This window comes from Rhinopithecus roxellana, chromosome 2 (assembly GCF_007565055.1).
Source record: "Rhinopithecus roxellana isolate Shanxi Qingling chromosome 2, ASM756505v1, whole genome shotgun sequence".
NCBI classification, from domain to species: domain Eukaryota; kingdom Metazoa; phylum Chordata; class Mammalia; order Primates; family Cercopithecidae; genus Rhinopithecus; species Rhinopithecus roxellana.
The window spans coordinates 22,303,880-22,319,783 of record NC_044550.1 but is presented as its reverse complement, the minus strand read 5'-3'; the positions used below and the strand labels follow the sequence as shown (position 1 = coordinate 22,319,783).

General features: G+C 38.2%; 1 protein-coding gene across 14 annotated transcripts in view; it reads right to left on the bottom strand.

Annotated features, from left to right (window-relative positions):
- The window catches only part of EGF (epidermal growth factor), a 101,187-nt gene that overhangs the window by 71,840 nt on the left and 13,443 nt on the right, over nt 1-15,904 (bottom strand). For all 14 annotated transcript variants that reach the window (XM_030925507.1, XM_010389070.1, XM_010389074.1 and 11 more), the window contains exon 2: nt 1,470-1,669. In XM_030925507.1, the coding sequence (XP_030781367.1) occupies nt 1,470-1,669 (200 nt within the window). The remainder of the gene's footprint in view (nt 1-1,469; nt 1,670-15,904) is intronic.

The following is a 15,904-nucleotide window of genomic DNA, read 5'->3' as shown; positions in this document are numbered from 1 at the left end:
GGCAGGTAAGCTGTCTTCTTGGGGAATGGAGGTTGCGAGGTGGGCAGAAGCCCCAATTTGTACTGTTGAAGATTTTCATGGTGTAAATATTCCACTATGGCCGACATCCAGCTACCCAAGTGACATGATTGAAATCAGAGTTGGGCTGAAATTGCATAATCTCATGAGCCTTTGCTATTTCTACATCTCATATAAATAAATCTAGCCAACTTATTTTACCATTGAAAATAATGGCCAAAATAGCAATTATCTTTGCACCAACCTAATACATTCATAAATTAGCTCACCCAGGCAAATTGTTTGCATTCTAACAGTTGTCCTTTAGAAGCAATGTTTTAACCCAAAGGAAGGAATATAGGGATGGAATTTTAGGCATCAGGCTGATACTTTCCTAATGACTTGACATAAATTCACAACTATTTTAAGTTTTTCCTTGTTCTTGATAGGAAACCCTTCAGATTCTTAGACTCAAGAGTTTGAAACTATACTACCACATGTCTGGAGGATAATGAGTAGCCATCCTTGTTAAAAGTGAGATTAGCAAGTATTGGAGATGTGTTAAAACAGAGTAGCACCTAATTGAAGCTTTTAAGAATAATTGGAAAGAGAAAGATTTGGCTAAAAATCAAAAAAAATTGTGCACTTTGTGTTGAGAAATCAACTCTTAAAATTTCTCTAGTCACATGATCTTTGTAATCCATCACCGAATTGAAACATTCCTCCTGGGACTCATGTAAGGGTTCTACCAGCTAAAAAGAGAGATTAAGGATCTTTTGTATGTACTTGAAGTAAACTACCTTGTATCTGTCATCTGCTATATTATTTTTTTCCAGAGTGCAACCACTGTGAGAATATAAAGAAGAAAAGTTTTCTTTCTACATGTCAGGTGCCAACACCCATGATGGAGATTTTATACAGATAAAACAGGGTCTCTCAACTTCAGCACTAATGACATTCAGGGCTGGATAATTCTTTATTCTGGGGCTGTTCTGCACAGCGTGAGATGTTTTGCAGTATCCCAGGCCTTTCCCCACTAGACGCCTTTATCGTCTCCACCTTCCTACCTCATCCACTTGTGACAACCAAAAATGTTTCCAGATACTGCCCATTGTTCCCTCAGGGAAAAATTGCCCCCCACCTGAGAACTACTGGGGTACCTTACAAATAGCAAGAAATAATCATGCAAATAATCTATCTTCATAAAATGGTGATCTGATTTAATAAACTCAGATATTTTCAAAATTACATTCATATCTTCACTTTCTCATTTTGGGGCTTCTGAATATTAATGTGTGAACTTATTCAATAATATACTACCACAGATGTAGATTAAATAAATGCCTATATTTGGCAGACACACATTTGAATTGTAATATAATTTTCATTTGTCTATACATTAAAAATTCAATATATTATATTTGTCAGCCTGTACAAAAACAGCTCAAACACTGCAGGTAATGGTATTTTACCTCTCGCCTTGACCCATTCAGAAAAACTCTTTGCAAAAGTTGTCTTTCTAAATCCACCCAATAGATTATTTTCTCTTTATAATGAAAATCCATGATCACTGAGACACCAGCATCCACCACCAATGGCTCATAATTGGTTCCTTCCGTGTCAATCCTAAAGATACTATTTCCGTGGGAGAAAATTAAGAAGGGTGCAGGACCTGGGTGGGAAGAAAGAGACCAAACTGTATACTTTCAATATTTTATCTCATTTAAACAAAATACTTCCCAATGATAACCAACACAAGCAGAAATAATTTTTAATTACTGGTTTTCTGTTTAAAATAAAGTCTACTGTATAGATAATAAAGAGTTCCTGTAGATATTCACACTTCATTTTGTAAATTGTCTTCTCCACAAACTGATTATAAGACATGAACAATGGTAAATTATGAAAAATGAACTCTCTGAAGAGAAAGACCCTTTTTACTCTTTATCCATAAAATACCTTTTTATGTTCAAAAAGGAACCACTCACCATATACTATTGTGGAAAGGATCTATATAAGTGTAAAATTTAATTATGTAAATTAGAACTAAAATTACAGATATTATCATTTTGGAAATGGACTCCTTGGGTCTTACCTATGACCAGAGCCTTCAGCATAATGACCTAGAAGATGATAGTGAAAACTAAAAGGTCTTACATGGAAGCAGGAAAAACTGAAACGCTGTTTCAATTTCAGAATCTTATAAAGGTTCTGAAATTTTTTGACCCTGTTAGCTTTGCCACATAAATACAGGATGTCCAAATAAATTTGAATTCCATATGTATTGCATGGGACATACACTAAAAATTTGTTCTCTATTTACCTGAAATTCAAATTTAACTAGGCACTTTGCATTTTTATTTGCTAAATCTGGGTGGCGAACCTCACTGGATTTCTTGGTGCCTGTAGGGCCTCGCTTGGTACCCTAATCCTGTACCTGGGGTCCTCTCCTGTTCTAGGTGATAGCCACCTACCAACTTTGATGCCCCAGTATTCAATATCTACTTGGGAACCTGATCCCTTCTTGGGAAACCTCACCACTAATTACTGACAGACACCACACACAGCTTGCCTTTGATGCTCTGAGACGACACCAGAGGATGAAATTCGTTTCATCAAGTCAAGTTAGTTTCCTTGGTCTCTCTCTCTTGACCAAGTGTGAGGAGGCTTGGGCCACTCTGCCTTTAGAAAATGACAGAATCACTGGGGTGAGTGGGGAACAGAGGGGAATTCTAACATATTATTGCTTCTGTGCTGGGCTTACTCCATTCTGTTTTATCATTAAAAGTAATGCCTTAATATGACTTAATAAATGTGTTTATTGTAAGCATTGAACAAAATGATGGGTTAACATCCTTTTACTCAGGGACTATGTTCTAGAGTCAGAAAACACTAATTCCACTTTGGTGAGTAAATTGAATTAAAGCTACAAGAGGGTTGGTGCTTCCTAGATGGCTGAATAGGAACAGCTCAGGTCTACAGCTCCCAGCAAGATGGACGCAGAAGACAGGTGATTTCTGCCTTTCCAACTGAAGTACCTGGTTCATCTCACTGGGACTGGTTGGACAGTGGGTGCAGCCTACAGAGGGTGAGCAGAAGCAAGGCGGGGCGTCGCCTCACCCAGGAAGTGCAAGCAGTCAGGAGATTTCATTTTCCTAGACAAGGGAAGTCGTGAGTGACTGTACCCGGAAGAACCGTACACTCTTGTCCAAATACTGTGCTTTTCCCATGGTCTTTGCAACCAGCAGGCCAGGAGATTGCCTCCCCTGCCTGGCTCAGCAGCTCTCATACACACGGAGCCTTGCTCACTGCTAGCACAGCAGTCTGAGATCAACCTTGGATGCTAAAGCTTGGTGGGGGGAGGGACGCCGCCATTGTTGAGGCTTGAGTAGGTAATTCTATGCTCACAGTGTAAACAAAGAAGCAGGGAAGCTCGAACTGGGCAGAGCCCACTGCAGCTCAACAAGGCCTATTGCCTCTCTAGATTCCACCTCTGGAGGCAGGGCATATTTGAACAAAAGGCAGCAGACAGCTTCTACAGACTTAAACATCCCTGCCTGACAACTCTGAAGAGAGCAGTGGTTTTCCCAGCACAGCATTTGAGATCCATTTACAGACATACTGCCTCCTCAAGGGGTCCCTGAGCCTGTGTAGACTGACTGGGAGACACCTCCCAGTAGGGGCCAACAAACACCTCATACAGGCGGGTGCCCCTCTGGGACAAAGCTTCCTGAGGAAGAATCAGGCAGCAATATTTGCTCTTCTGCAGCCTCCTGGTGATACCTAGGCAAACAAGTCTGGAATGGACCTCCAGCAAACTCCATCAGACCTGTAGCTGAGGGGCCTGTCTGTCAGAAGGAAAATTAACAAACAGAAAGGAATAGCATCAACATCAACAGAAAGGACATCCACATCAAAACCCCATCCGTAGGTCACCAACATCAAAGACCAAAGGTAGATAAAACCACTAAGATGGGGAGAAACCAGAGCAGAAAGGCTGAAAATTCCAAAAACCAGAATACCTCTACTTTTCCAAAGGAACACAATTCCTTGCCAGCAAAGGAACAAAACTGGACAGAGAATGAGTTTGATGAGTTGACAGGAGTAGGCTTCAGAAGATCAGTAATAACAAACTTCTCCAAGCTAAAGGAGCATGGTCTAACCCATTGCAAGGAAGCTAAAAACCTTGAAAAACGGTTAGACAAATGGCTAACTAGAATAACCAGCATAGAGAAGAGCTTAAATGACCTGATGGAGCTGAAAACCACAGCACAAGAACTTTGTGATACATGCACAAGCTTCAACAGTCAATTCAATTGAGTGGAAGAAAGGATGTCAGTGATTGAAGATCACATTAATGAAATAAAGCAAGAAGACAAGATTAGAGAAAAAAGAGTGAAAAGAAACAAACAAAACCTCCAAGAAATATGGAACTATGTGAAAAGATCAAATCTACATTTGATTGTTGTACCTGAAAGTGACAGGGAGAATGGAACCAAGTTAGAAAACACTCTTCAGGATATTATCCAGGAGAATATACCCAACCTAGCAAGACAGGCCATCTTTCAAACTCAGGAAATACAGAGAACACCCCAAAGATACTCCTCAAGAACAACAACCCCAAGACACGTAATTATCAGATTCACCAAGGTTGAAATGAAGGAAAAAATGTTAAGGGCAGCCAGAGAGAAAGGTCGAGTTACCCACAAAGGGAAGCCCATCAGACTAACAGTGGATCTCTCTGCAGAAACCCTACAAGCCAGAAGAGAGTGGGGGCCAATATTCAACATTCTTGAAGGAAAGAATTTTCAACCCAAAATTTCATATGCAGCCAAACTAAGCTTCATAAGTGAAGGAGAAATAAAATCCTTTACAGACAAGCAAATGCTGAGAGACTTTGTCACCACCAGGCCTGCCTTACAAGAGCTCCTGAAGGAAGCACTAAACATGGAAAGGAAGAATTGGTACCAGTCACTGCAAAAACATGTCAAATGGTAAAGACCATCGATGCTAGGAAGAAACTGCAACAATTAATGGGCGAAGAACCAGCTAACATCATAACGACAGGATCAAATTCACACATAACAATATTAACCTTAAATGTAAATGGGCTAAATGCCCCAATTAAAATACACAGATTGGCAAATTGGATAAAGAGTCAAGACCCATCAGTGTGCTGTATTTGGGAGATTCATCTCATGTGCAAAGTCACACATAGGCTCAAAACAAAGGGATGGAGGAAGATCTACCAAGCAAATGGAAAGCAAAAAAAAAAAGCAGGGGTTGCAATCCTGGTCTCTGATAAAACAAACTTGAAGCCAACAAAGATCAAAAGAGACAAAGAAGGCCATTACATACTGGTAAAGGGATCAATGCAACAAGAAGAGCTAACTATCCTAATTGTATATACACCCAATACAGGAGCACCCAGATTCATAAAGCAAGTTCTTAGAGACCTACAAAGAGACTTAGACTCCCACACAATAAAAGTGGGAGACAGTAACACCCCACTGTCAATATTAGACATATCAACAAGCAACAAAATTAACAAGGATATTCAGAACTTGAACTCAGCTCTGAACCAAGCAGACCTAAGAGACATCTACAGAACTCTCCACCCCAAATCAACAGAATATACATTCTTCTCAGCACCACATCACACTTATTCTAAAATTGACCACATAATTGGAAGTAAAACACTCCTCAGCAAATGCAAAAGAATGGAAGTCATAACAAACAGTCTCTCAGACCACAGTCCAATCAAATTAGAACTCAGGATGAAGAAACTCACTCAAAATCCCACAACTACATGGAAATTGAACAACCTTCTCCTGAATGACTACCGGGTAAATAACGAAATTAAGGGACAAATAAATAAGTTATTTGAAACCAATGAGAACAAAGACACAATGTACCAGAATCTCTGAGACACAGCTAAAGCAGTGTTTATACAGAAATTTATACACTAAATGTCCACAAGAGAAAGCAAGAAAGATCTAAAATCGACACCCTAACATCACAATTAAAAGAACCAGTGAAGCAAGAGCAAACAAATTCAAAAGTTAGCAGAAAACAAGAAATAACTAAGATCAGAGCAGAACTGAAGGAGATAGAGACACGAAAAACTCTTCAAAAAGTAATGAATCCAGGAAATGGTTTTTTTGAAAAGATTAACAAAATAGATAGACTGCTAGCCAGACTGATAAAGAAGAAAAGAGAGAAGAATCAAATAGACACAATAAAAAATGATAAAGGGGATATCACCACCGATTCCACAGAAATACAAACTACCATTAGAGAATACTATAAACACCTCTATGCAAATAAAATAGAAAATCTGGAAGAAATGGATAAATTCCTGGACACATACCCCCTCCCAAGACTAAACCAGGAAGAAGTTGAATCTCTGAATAGACCAATAACAGGTTCTGAAATTGAGGCAATAATTAATAGCCTACCAACCAAAAAAAGTCCAGGACCAGACAGATTCACAACCAAATTCTACCAGAGGTACAAGGAGGAGCTGGTACCATTCCTTCTGAAACTACTCCAATCAATAGAAAAAGAGAGAATCCTCCCTAACTCATTTTATGAGACCAGCATCATCCTGATACCAAAACCTGGCAGAGACACAACAAAAAAAGAGAATTGTAGGCCAATATCCCTGATGAACATCGATGCAAAAATCCTCAATAAAATATTGCAAACCAGATCCAGCAGCACATCAAAAAGCTTATCCACCATGATCGAGTTGGCTTCATCCCTGAGATGCAAGACTGATTCAACATACAAAAATCAATAAACATAATCCATCACATAAACAGAACCAATGACAAAAACCACATGATTCTCTCAATAGATGCAGAAAAGGCCTTTGACAAAATTCAACACCCTTTCATGCTAAAAACTCTCAATAAACTAGGTATTGATGGAACGTATCTCAAAATAATAAAAGTTACATATGAGAAACCCACAGTCAATGTCATACTGAATGGGCAAAAACAGGAAGTATTCCCTTTGAAAACTGGAACAAGACAAGGATGCCCTCTCTCACCACTCCTATTCAACATAGTATTGGAAGCTCTGACCAGGGCAATCAGGCAAGAGGAAGAAAAAAAGGGTATTTAATTAGGAAAAATGGACGTCAAATTGTCTGTGTTTGCAGATGACATGATTGTATATTTAGAAAACCCCATCATCTCAGCCCAAAATCTCCTTAAGCTGATAAGCAACTTCAGCAAACTCTCCAGATACAAAATCAATGTGCAAAAATAACAAGCATTCCTATACACCAATAATAGACAGCCAAATCATGAGTGAACTCCCATTCACAATTACTACAAAGAGTATAAAATACCTAGGAAACCAACTTAGAAAGGATGTGAAGGACCTTTTCAAGGAGAACTACAAATCACTGCTCAAGGAAATAAAAGAGGACACAAACAAATGGAAGAACATTTCATGCTCATGGATAGGAAGAATCAATATCATGAAAAAGGCCATACTGCCCAAAGTAATTTATAAATTCAATGCTATCCCCATCAAGCTACCAATGACTTTCTTCACAGAATTGGAAAAAACTACTTTAAAGTTCATATGGAACCAAAAAAAAGCCTGCCTTTCCAAGACAATCCTAAGCCAAAAGAACAAAACTGGAGGCATCACACTACCTGACTTCAAACTATACTACAAGGCTACAGTAACCAAAACAGCATGGTACTGGTACCAAAACAAATATATAGACCCATGGAACAGAACAGAGGTCTCAGAAATAACACCACACATCTACAACCATCTGATCTTTGACAGGCCTGACAAAAACGAGCAATAGGGAAAGAATTCCCTATTTAATAAATGATACTGGGAAAACTGGCTAGCCATAAGTGGAAGGCTGAAAGTGGATACCTTCCTTACACCTTACACAAAAATTTAAGATGGATTAAAGACTTAAATGTAAGACCTAAAACCATAAAAACCCTAGAAGAAAACCTAGGCAATACCATTCAATACATAGGCATGGGCAAAGACTTCATGTCTAAAACACCAAAAGCAATGGCAACAAAAGCCAAAATTGACAAATGGGATCTAATTAAACTAAAGAGCTTCTGCACAGCAAAAGAAACTATCATCAGAGTGAACAGGCAACCTACAGAATGGGAGAAAATTTTTGCAATGTACCCATCTGACAAAGGGCTAATATCCAGAATATACAAAGAACTTAAACAAATTTACAAGATAAAAACAAACAACCCCATCAAAAAGTGGGCAAAAGATATGAACAGACACTTCTCAAAAGAAGACACTTATGCAGCCAAAAGACACATGAAAAAATGCTCACCATCAGATAAATGCAAATCAAAACCACAGTGAGATACCATCTTACGCCAGTTAGAATGGCAATCATTAAAAAGTCAGGAAACAACAAATGCTGGAGAGGATGTGGAGAAATAGGAACGCTTTTACACTGTTGGTGGGAGTGTAAATTAGTTCAACTATTGTGGAAGACAGTGTGGCAATTCCTCAAGGATCTAGAACTAGAAATACCATTTGACCCAGCAATCCCATTACTGGATATGTACGCAAAGGATTATAAATCATACTACTATACAGACACATGCACATGTATGTTTATTGTGGCACTATTCACAATAGCAAAGACTTGGAACCAACCCAAATGTCTATCAATAATAGACTGGAAAAAGAAAATGTGGCACATATACACCATGGAATCTACGCTGCCATAAAAGAGGATGAGTTCATGTCCTTTGCAGGGACATGGTTGAAGCTGGAAACCATCATTCTCAGCAAACTATCACAAGGACAGAAAACCAAACACTGCATTTTCTCACTCATAAGTGGGAATTGAACAATGAGAATACGTGGACACAGGGAGGGGAATATCACACACCGGGGCCTGTTGGGAGGTGGGGGGCTGGGGGAGGGATAGCATTGGGAGAAATACCTAATGTAAATGACGAGTTGATGGGTGCAGCAAACCAACATGGTGCATGTATTCCTATGTAACAAACCTGCACGTTGTGCTCATGTACTCTAGAACTTAAAGTATTTTTTTAAAAAAAAAGAGAAAAGAAAGAAACGCTGCAAGAGGCTGGGAGAACTGTAAGATCATGAGAGTTTGAAATAGGTGCCAACATAAATGTCTAAGAGAATTCACTCAAATTATTCTTCCCAGATCTTTGCTACAATACAAGCCCCACTATACAGACACGTAGTGAGGGGCCATGCCCCTCAGTTGTAGAATCACGCAGGCATCTTGGGAGAAAGGGAAAGTGTACCAGACAGAAAGCCAAAGGCCTGGTTTCCAGTCCTGGCCCCACCAGCTTCGCTTCTCTGGACATCTCACAGGATCTCCCTTGCCTGTATCAGAGGATTACTATGGGAAAAAAATGAAATTATAGATGGGAAAGTATTTTATTAATTGTGAAGGACTACATGTATATCATTTGCCATTGCTTTTTGCCACAACCAAGTTTTCACTACATAATTTGTGCAACTGCTTGGATTTGAACCCAGAGACTGGAACATTGGTATAACTTGTGTCTAATATAGCAATTCACCATGGAGAAAATGAAAACACTAGGAAGAGAACCTTAAACTCATAGCTACTAATTCGTGGAGCATAGATTACCACAGACGTCTAGATTTATTTCTGAGAGTTCTCTGCTATGTGTATCATGTATCATGCATGCTCTATAGTCTATGCTGAATAAATGTATCCAATAATATTGTTAATTTCCTAATGCATTGACATATTGGTGAGATCAGTAAAATATTTTATTTATTAAAAAATATTACTTAATTGGAGGTTTTCATGTAAAAAAAAGAGAAAAGTTTCTTTAAACATTTTAATATTCCTTACCACATAACACAGTAGAATCTTCTGTACATAATAGGCACTCAAAATTTTTGAATAAATCAATAAACTAATGAAGAAATAATTGTGTTCTGTTTATTTGAGCTTTTACTAATAGGAACAAAGCCATAGAAACAGATATATCAAATTAATAAAAGATGGGTCTAGTCAGTGGTACTTATTTTACTAACAGCAATAACAAAAACAAATTTTACATCCTGACCTCATCTATCCTCAACATAGCACTAGGAACGAATAAGTCAGAGGGAAAAGAGAAATCTCAAGAATTTTTAAATTCATAAAACACAAATTATAGCACTAAATTCTGTAACTTTTCAAAAAAGTAGAGTAATTATAAAACTACAAAATCAAAGTATAAATAATTAATACATTTTATCTTCAGATTTTGCTCATCTAAGGGCTAATCATAGCATACAGTTCCTAGCAACTAGGAAGACTCTTGACATTTTCAAATTGTTTCCCAAAATTGTTTGTTCAAAAGAATCACCCAGGGTGCCTCTCTGTGAGTGTGTGAGTGAATGTTCATATTTTTTGCAGATCCCTACTCTTGAGATTCCAGCTAATCCAGCAGGGCTGGGCTGAGGGGTATGCTTTTTTTTTTCTTTTTAGCAGGCACTCCAGGTGATTCTCAGGTCTTGGTGAACCCAGAAAACATGGATCTAATTAAGAGGAAATTCAATGATGCTTCCCAAAGTCCCACCACTAGTAGGTGGTAGACTTGGAATTAGAATCCAGGTACTGCACTCACAATCTAGTACACTTCCAACTCTACCCTGCCTTGGTCTGAGTTGTCACATGTCAAGATATTACAATCTTCATTTTCTTTGTGTAACCAATTGTAATTTCATTCCCTCAAAGCACCATTTATTTTCCTACACTGTCAACATCATGTTATGTAAACCAGAGTCCAGGCTATATTTGTAAAAATGCAATAAAATATAATTTAAAAGAAAATAAAACACTTTGAGAATTAGGCTTTGTGAATAATAATTACAGATGTGAAAGTATTTGATTAATTGTGGAGGACTACATGTATATCATTTGCCATTATTCTGTTCTACCAATGGAAATGATAAATATGGTAATGTTTTCTCAGACCTGTCAAGGACTCTGTAAACACTGGTGTGTGGTACAGTCTGTGGATCTGAACATCAGCAAGGTATGCATGTTTGAACAGCTAAACCTTTCCCATGTCAAAACCTACAACATTTGTTTTGGGGGGAAGTACATAGAAAATGAAATATCATTTCTAGGGAACACAAACCTTAAGGCAACGAACAGGTCACAGCAAATCAATTAGAACCTCTGACTTCTCAACCTAGGGATTAGTAGGGGATCTTCAGGAATTAGAAAGGAGTTTAGAATGTTTGGAGCATATTGAAGATGTTCATCAGTGACTACAAAGAACTATGACTACATAGCACAGAGGTCAGTGATGAAAAGCAGGCTTTGCTTGAAGTAGGAGGCAGAAACAGAACATTTCATAACATGCGCCCATTCATCCTCTGTGAGTCTGAGGGAGTGCCCCACACAGGTAAGTGAGAAGAGACATTACCTGTCTTCTGCAGGCCTTGGAGGCAAACACTCAAGAGAGCTAGTTAACACATAAATGATAACCATAACCAGATTAACAAGAAATCCTAGCTGTCTCTCAGGTCAGCACTGCCACCTGCCCTCACCACCACAGGTTTCTTGCCCTAAATCTAGAGACAGACTGAAAGTTCACAAGATGAAGAGAGTGCAAAGGGAGCTTCCGGACCTCAAAAACTTCAGTGACACCATGAGAAAAGAATGTGGCTCTAAACTAATGGACTTACATAAGGAAGGCTGAGGCCTCCTCACACTGCTCCCACAGAAATCCTCTGAGAAGAGTCATTTATTACCACTCTCCAGGGGCTGACTTAAATGACAGCTTGGGTTTTATGAAGTACAGAACATTTTATTCACTCTGAAAGACTATCTCATCTCCTCTTCAGTTATGCTACTTAAAAGAGCACTGTATTAGTCCGTTTTCACACTGCTAAAAAGAAATACCCAAGACTGGGTAACTTACAAAGGAAAGAGGTTTAATTGACTGACAGTTCCACACAGCTGGTGAGGCCTCAGGAAACTTAAAATCATGGCAGAAGACAGAGTGGAAGCAAGGAACTTCTTCACATGGCGGCAGTAGAGAGAAGAGAGAGCAAATCAGGGAAGCCGCTTATAAAACCATCAGATATCGTGAGAACTCACTCACTATCACGAGAACGCCACTGGGGCCTCCATGATCCAATTGCTTCCCACCAGGTCGCTTCCTCAACACCTGGGGATTACAATTCAAGATGGAATTTGGGTGGGGACACAGAGCCAAACCATATCAAGCACAAATGTACTTTTCACAACTTTCTCCTCAGTTTATTCATCTATGTCAACATTCAGGTCAAGTGAGAGAGAGAAGCCAGATGATTTAAAAATAATACACCCAGAAGGAAGAGCCAGGCGATTTGAATTTAAGTCTTAATTCCATTACAAAAATGCTCTGGAACTCATTTTACTTCCCCAAAATTGTGAAAGAAGATTGCCTAGAGTAGTGATAGAAATGTGTCATCCAGAGCAGAAAATAGCCCCTCCTACCCCCAACCACATTTACATGTAAACTAAAGAGGCTTACTTCCCAGGTCCTCAGGATATTAATTGAGACTAGCAAGTTCTGCAACGTGAAACTCGTTTTGTTTTGTTTTGTTTTGTTTTGTTTTGGTTTTGTTTTGTTTTCAATAGGACTTCTCAGTCTTTAATGTGCTATCCACACTCTAACACTCTAAGAGGATAGGTAGTGAATTTCATCAGAATAATTATAGTCAAGATATTGTGTGTTATCTCTGGCATAGCACATTGAATGCATTATTTCATTTAATTGGAGATCACTAGGAGGTAAATGCTCTCAACATCTCTGTTTTACAGAAGAAGAAAGGAAAGTTTCAAGCAGTTTACTTGTGACAAGTCACAAGGCCAATAAATAGTAGGGTAGGGGTACAAAGCTATGCCTTTCTCTTCACAGATCCTAGCTTTTAAAGACCAAGCTATACCGCTTATCTGAATGTACTAGAAATTGTTCAGTGTATTTTAGTTCAATTGTGTCAAGGAACCCACTCCAGGAAATACTGTTCTAGGCATATTCACCATAAGGCTGGATTCCCTACATCCATCTTCCAGAAATTAATTATAAAGCAGGTCCCTTTAAATAGATTCCTATAATTACATCACCTGAATAATTTTATACCTACTTCTATAATATATTGCATTTGTAAAAAAAAATAAAATTCTAAGACCTCCAACCAACTGAATAGACCCCTCTTCTTAGCCAAGGGCATTTCAAAGTCAACCTGAAAAACTGGTTCAGGCCATGATGGGAAGTGAGGGTTGGACATGCCTTATTACACCCTCCTCCCTTTGGAATTTAGACACAGCTGACCAGCATTAACATTAAAAGAAAGATCTTAAGATCTTCAAGACAGACTTTTTGTAGCAATAAGACAACCAAATTCCAGCCTGACTCTAGTATAGCATCACATGACAAACAACAGACCCTGAAAGAAATAAAAATATTTTATCCCAAAATATATTTCTTTGACATGTTTTGAAATGACCCTGCAAATCTGTCTCTTGTTGGGAAAAATCTACATTCTGCAGATAATCCCCATTCATTTCTAGGTCTTTCCCCTGATGCATGAGAGAATTAAGTAAGAGTCTGGCACCTTTTTAGATCTTATAAGAGCTCTGAAGCCTGCTACCTGGAGGCTTCATCTGCATAATAAAACCTTGGTCTCCACAATCCCTTATCTTAACCCAGACATTCCTTCCTACTGATTCCAGGTCCTTAGATGATAAGTCTTTTAATTAATTGCCAATCAGAAAATCTTTGAAAAATTTTCTGTGACCTGGAACCTACCCCCACCCTATCCTACTCTTTGAGTTGTCCCACCTTTCCTGATCAAACCAATGTACACCTTACATGTATTGACTGAGGTTTATTATTTTGCTTATAGATGTCTAATTGGTCAAACACCCTTTGTTGAAAAAGACTGGACTTCCACCATTAAATTGCTTTAACATCTTTGTTAAATATTAAATGAATATACTTATGTGAGACAGTTTCTGAACTTTCTCTTCTGTTCTATTAATTTATGTGTCTATCTCTTATCCAGTACTACAGCTCATTATAACTTTTAAAACTCATAATAATTCAGTTTTGCAGAAGTGAACCATTATAATGTTCCTATGCTGTAGGTAATCCTTCATCTTAAGTAAGAATGTTTAAACATCCCTCAGCTTTTCAACACAAATTATGCTCAATTTTATTTAAAGTCTACCATTACTAGACTAAAATGAATTTACCAACATTAAAGCATTAGAAAAGTTTTTCCAAATGTTTCTCACACACACACACACACACACACACACACACACACAGCAAAATTCAGAAATCACTATCCTGATCTGTCTACTGAGTTTTGCATCCACTTTCGGACATGTCTCTGGCGGACATCTCCAGCTGGGAATGTCTCACAGTCCCAAAAGTCCCTCTGCATGTTAAAAACTGAGATTACATAACACCTTCTGATGAGTTTGCGTTTACTGAAAAGCTTGAATTTGATAAAAAAATCTAGTTTAAAGATCAATATGTTTTGATATTTGGTTTTTGACAACTTTTTTAAACAAAAATACTTTTTCACAATTATGTCCATATCAAATGAAATAAATGCATCATTGGCTGTATTTGCAAAATCACAAAATTTACTTTTTAATTACATCCCTCAATTATTCACAAATTTTGTTGAATTAGACCAGCAAATTTCTATCTTTCTAGATTTTAAATAGTAAATGAAAACTAACCAGAAGTTATTGCATTTTATGTTTTTAACAAGTAGATTTAAAAAGACAAAAATTCTGCATTTGGAAGATTTTTAAAAATAGCTTAGAAAGCCGTTTGTAAATGTTTTAAAAGTGACACAATAATTTTTAATAGGTGACATATTGGCATTGATTCAACAATAAAATCACATAACAATGCAAACATCTCCAACATCTATCTTCAAACTGCTCTCTTCCTACACAAAATTTCTTATAATTAGTGGTCACTTTCTCACTTGTTAAAATGTCACCTATAACTTGGATAAAGTTTTGTTGTTTTAGTTATTTTTTGGGTAGCATACTACTGACATCTATCTGTAATCACAAAAATAAAAAAAAAAAAAAAAAGCCAAACATTTTTAAACACTTGTCCTTTTCTTTTTCTTCTTTTAAAGACGGCATCTCACTCTGTTGCCCAGGCTGGAGAATAGTAGCACAATCATAGCTCACTGCAGCCTTGAACTCCTGAGCTCAAGACATCCTCCTGCCTCAGCCTTCCGAAAAGCCAAGACTACAGTCACATACCAGCATGCCCAGCTAAGTTTTTAAGTTATTTGTAGAGATAGGGTCTCCTATGTTGCCTAGGCTGGTCACAAACTCTGGCCTCAAGCAGTCCTCCTGCTTGTGACATTTGACATTTTGTGACATGTGACATTTGACTATTCTATTAAGTGTTTTGCTTCAAGATACTTTGTGGAAAGTATATAAGACAAATATTTTTTTTTTTTTTTTTTTTTTTTTTTTTTTTTTTTTTTTTTTTTTTGAGACGGAGTCTCGCTCTGTCACCCAGACTGGAGTGCAGTGGCCAGATCTCAGCTCACTGCAAGCTCCGCCTCCCGGGTTCACGCCATTCTCCTGCCTCAGCCTCCCGAGTAGCTGGGACTACAGGCGCCGCCACCTCGCCCGGCTAGATTTTGTCTTTTTAGTAGAGACGGGGTTTCACCGTGTTAGCCAGGATGGTCTCGATCTCCTGACCTCGTGATCCGCCCGTCTCGGCCTCCCAAAGTGCTGGGATTACAGGCTTGAGCCACCGCGCCCGGCAAGACAAATATTTTTATGATTACTCCCCATCAAATACAAAGTATTATAAAGAGACCAGTTAGTCTTGTTTTATAGAAATAA